The 4,806-nt window shown below is 37.2% G+C and overlaps 1 protein-coding gene across 1 annotated transcript in view; it reads left to right on the forward strand.

Moving 5' to 3' along the window:
* The window catches only part of CD180 (CD180 molecule), a 31,445-nt gene that overhangs the window by 18,462 nt on the left and 8,177 nt on the right, over positions 1–4,806 (forward strand). The window contains exon 2 of the mRNA XM_006902371.1: positions 4,347–4,513. Within this exon, the coding sequence (XP_006902433.1) occupies positions 4,347–4,513 (167 nt within the window). The remainder of the gene's footprint in view (positions 1–4,346; positions 4,514–4,806) is intronic.

Below are 4,806 nucleotides of genomic sequence, written 5' to 3' on the forward strand. Positions count from 1 at the left end.
ATTGAGTCTTTCTATCCATGAGCAAAGTATATTCTTCCATTTCTCCAGCTCTCTTTTTGTTTCTTGTAGTAATGTTTTGTAAATTTCTTTGAATAGATCCTTTATTCTTCTGGTTAGATTTACTCCCAAGTATTTGATCTTGTGATGGGTACTGTTTTTCTTAGCTCCAGCTATGTATTCTCTTTGTCACTATAGAGAAATCCAATTTATTTTTGTATGTGATCTTGTATCCTGCCACTTTGCTGAATTGGTCAACGATGTCCAGTAGCTTTCTTGCTGAGACTTTAGGGTTTTCTAAGTATATTATTATATCATTTGCATAGAGAAATAATTTTACCTCCTCTTTGCCAATTTGGATACCTCTTATTTCTTTCTCTTATTGCTATCACTTTCTATATAATATTGAATAAGAGAGGTGATAGTGAGCATCTTTGCCTAGTTTCTGTTCTCACAGGGGATGCCTTCAATCTCTTTCCATTGAGACAATATTGGCTTTCGGGTGTGCATATATACATTTTACTATGTTGAGGAAATTTCCTTCTAATCCTATTTTTGTTGAGTGTTTCAATCAGGAAAGAGTGTTGGATCTTATCAAAGGCCTTTTCTGCATCAGTTGATAGGATCTTGGGTTCTTGTTATTTGCCTTGTTTATATAATGATTTACATTGCTTGTTTTTCTTATTTTGAACCATCCTTGCATACCTGTTATGAATCCTACTTGGTCTTGGTCATCTATTGCTTAAATAACAGGCCTCTGAAAAGCCCAGACTGGAAGTCAGTGGAAATGAGGAAAAATAATGGTAAACATCTTTTAACAATTGGAAGATGGGATGTACATTGCTTGCATGTTGGAAAACTAGAAATTGTGAAAAATGACATTGAATGCATGAACATCAATGTTCTATGCATTATTGAGATGAGGACTAACTTTTCCCACTTAGAATAAGATAACTATATGGTACATTGTTATTGTCATCAAGTCACCTGTGACTCTAAGTGACCTTATGTTTAATAGCTCTGAAGCCTGCCCTGTCCTGATCCAGTCTTACTGACTTCAACACATGCACCTCCATTATCCCAGTTACCATGCCAATCCATCTCATCCAAGTTCTTCCTTTCCTGTGCTTTCCCTTCACCCTTCCTTCTCCAATGACTGGTCTTTCCTAGCCACATGCCCAAAGTATGTGAGATGGAACTTCAAAATCCTGACTTGCAAGGAGAAACTTGGCTTCACCTTATCCAAGACAGACTTGTTTGCTCTCTCGGCTATCCATGATTTGTTCAATAGTCTTCTCCAGCACCACAACTCTAAGGCATTGATTCTTTTTCTTTCATCCTTAGTCATTGTCCAGCTATCTGCTATAGAGGAAGTAATTTCAAAGAGCAGGTCTGTATCTGGTGCACTTTAGGTTCTAGACTGACATCTTTAGTATTTTGGAGAGGTCCTTGGCAGCAGAATTCCCGAATGCAATTAATCATTTTATTTCCTGATTGCTGCTACAAAACGTGTTGATCGTATAGCTGAGCAACCTGAAATTATTAACAACCTTAATCTATTCTCTATCCATCATGGTGCTACCAATTGGCCCAGTGGTGAGAGTCTTTGTCTTCTTGATGTTAAATTTCAATCCATATTGAAGACTACAGAATTGTATGGTATACTATAATAACTCAGGTTAAGATATGCTATATACTATATTAAAGTCCATGAATGGTGCAAATGGTTAAGTATGAGGCTATTAATTGAAAATCTAGCAATTTGACTCAACCCAGGGACACCTCAGAAAAAAGAGCTAGTAATTTGATTTCAAAACATCCCAGCTATTAAAGGATATATAGAACAGAGTTCTACTCTGAAACACGTGAGATAACCATGGGTTAGAATTAACTCTATGGTAATTTTGGATTTTTTTTCATATGCCATGTACACTATCACATACTTAGCTTGATTGTGTTCATGCAAAACCTAACTTGGACCAGAAAGCAGTACTTAGAACAGAGCAAGGAAACACTGCATGGTTCAGGATCAGGAAAGCTATGCATCAAGGATGTATCTTATCTCCATATCTTTCAATCTATATGCAGAACAAGTCATTCAGGAGGCTGGACTCTATAAGGAGGAATGTGGCATCAGGATTGGAGGAAGACTCACCAACAACCAGCGTTATGCAGATGAGACAACCTTGCTTGCTGAAATGGAAGGGGACATGGGGCATTTGCTACAGAAGGCCTCAAAGAACTGTAGTAGTCAATATTGATTGAAACTCATCTTAAAGAAAACCACTGGGCCAATTGGCAGCACCAAGGTGAATGGAGAAGAGATTGAGATTGTTGATAGCTTCAGCTTGCTTGGTCCCCCAATCAACACTCTTGGCACCAATAATCAGGAAATCAAAAGACAAATTGTACCAGGAAATTCTGCTGGCAGGGATCTCCCTAGAATACTGAAGAGCAACAATGTCCATCTGGAGACTAAAGTGTGCCTGATCCAGACTATGTTTTCTCAATTATTTGCTATGCATCTGAAGGCTGAGCAATAACTAAGGATGATAGAAAAAGTTTTGATGTCTTTGAGTTGTTGTGTTGGAGAAGAGCGTTGAAAATACCACGGACAGTCAGGAGAACAAACAAGTCTGTCCAGGAGAGAGTGAAATCAGGCTGCTCTCTGGAGGCAATAATTTTTTAAATATTTTATTTTATTTTATTTTGTGTGTGTACCATTAAATCTGGTCTGACTGGTACAGGGGGAGATTGCCCCTCCTTCTCCAGCAGAACATCTGGTGGATTTGAACCGTGTGCCTTCGAGATTGCAGTGCAGCTTCTTGTCACTAGGCCACCAGAGCTCTGGAGGCAAGAATTTTTGAGGCTCCATCTCACACACCTTGGGCACATGGCCAGGAAGGACCAGTCCTTGGAAAGGGAAATCATGCTTGGAAATGTGGAGGGACAGCACAAGAAAGGAAGACCCAGGATGACATGGATGGACTCAACGACTAGAGAAATGAGATTCAGTCTTTTGGAGATGGTAAGAATGGATCAGAATAGGGCACGTGTCAAAGCTCATGTACATAGGGTCGCTATGAGTCGCAGGCAACTCAATGGCACAAAACAAAAACAACAACAATCACAGATCCTTAAGAATATCCATATTAATAGTTCAAAGTAAATTATGAGTAATATTGAGAAGAATGGGAATTCTGGAATACTTAACTGTGCTGATGCCAACCTGACTCTGAACCAAGAAATAGTCATCTATAAAGAAGGAGAGAATACCGCATAATTTAAAATCAGTAAAGGTGTACCTCAATGTTGGATCATTTCACCATACCTATTCAATTTGTATGCTGATAAATAATACAAACGATTATATTAACAAGCAAGTGGCATCAGATTTGAAGGAAGACTCAGCACCAATCTGCCTCATATAAATGACACAACATTGCTTGCAGAAAGTGAAGAAGACTTGAAAGAATTATGGAAGATGTAAGACTAGAGCCTTCAAGATTATACCTTAATATTAAGAGAATAAAAATATTTACAATTGCACAAATAGACAACATTATGATAAAAAAAGAAAAGAACAAAGTTGTCAATAATTTAAATTTGCATTTTCATATGTTTACATAGGGCCACAGTGAGACAAAAACACTATGTAAAATGCCTATCACTCCACATCAATATGTACATATCTTATAATTTCCTTTCCAGTTGCTGAATATTCCAATTTGTGGATATGCCATAGTTTCTTCAAATAGTCTAGTGCGTAAGAAGATGTGCTTTGAACCCAAAGGCAGGCACTCCAGATCTGCCAAGGAAAGATGGGCAGTCTCCTCCCATGCAATTTACACTCTCTGAAAACCCACTGGAGGGCCAGCTATATGTTGGTTCTAACTCACTGGCATGAAACAACAACAATTCTAAATTAAGGAGGTTGGGTGTTGTAGTCCATAGGAATTTGCACTGATAATCTAAAGGGCACACCTCTGAGATAGAATCCATCAGCTGTTCTGTAGGAGTAAGATGGTTAGAATCAGCTACTCTGTAAAAGTAAGTTTGAGCAAACTCCCCAAATACAACTTACAGCCCTGGAAAAACACTAGACTCACCCAGTCAGTTACAACTCAACGACAACGATTTTGAGTTTGATTCTATATTCATAGGTATTATTGTTATTACCAAAGAAGAGGAAAAGCTGTGTAAGAGAACTTTGTCATATCTTTCTGGGCTTTTCAAATATCTTTGATAAAGAGTCTTAGAAGTGGTAATACTTTTCAAAGCCAAAACATATGTGCAATCTTGTAGGTACATAATTGATTAATTCTAATATTAATTTATATTTTCATCAGAAAGAAGTCAACAAAACATATAACTGTGAATATTTAGGTCTTAGCAAAGTTCCTGACTTTCTACCAAACACAACAGAAGTTTTGGATTTCAGCTTTAATTTCTTGCCTACAATTCAAAATACAACCTTCAGAAGGCTCATTAATCTCATCTTTTTGGATTTAACCAGGTATGTATCTGTTTGTTTGCTGGGTTTGTGTGTTAGATAAGAAATAACCCAACTTATATTGAAACAGTTTCTAGGACTTTCTTTTCTACACAAACACAACTTTTCCCCATGAAATAAGCTTATGCAGGTAAAATAATTTTAAGAAACACTAAGCAAAAAAGAAGAAAGAAAATGGTTCTCTGAAAAGTTGACTGAGCAAAACTGGATGAAATATGTTTACGGCATTGAAGTCTATGGGGGAGAGAATAGTCTAAAAGTATTATATTTTAGGGCATTATTTTTATCGTAGGAGT

The sequence above is a fragment of the Elephantulus edwardii genome, unplaced genomic scaffold (genome assembly GCF_000299155.1).
Source record: "Elephantulus edwardii isolate Elephantulus edwardi_28Jun2011 unplaced genomic scaffold, EleEdw1.0 scaffold00400, whole genome shotgun sequence".
Lineage (NCBI taxonomy): Eukaryota > Metazoa > Chordata > Mammalia > Macroscelidea > Macroscelididae > Elephantulus > Elephantulus edwardii.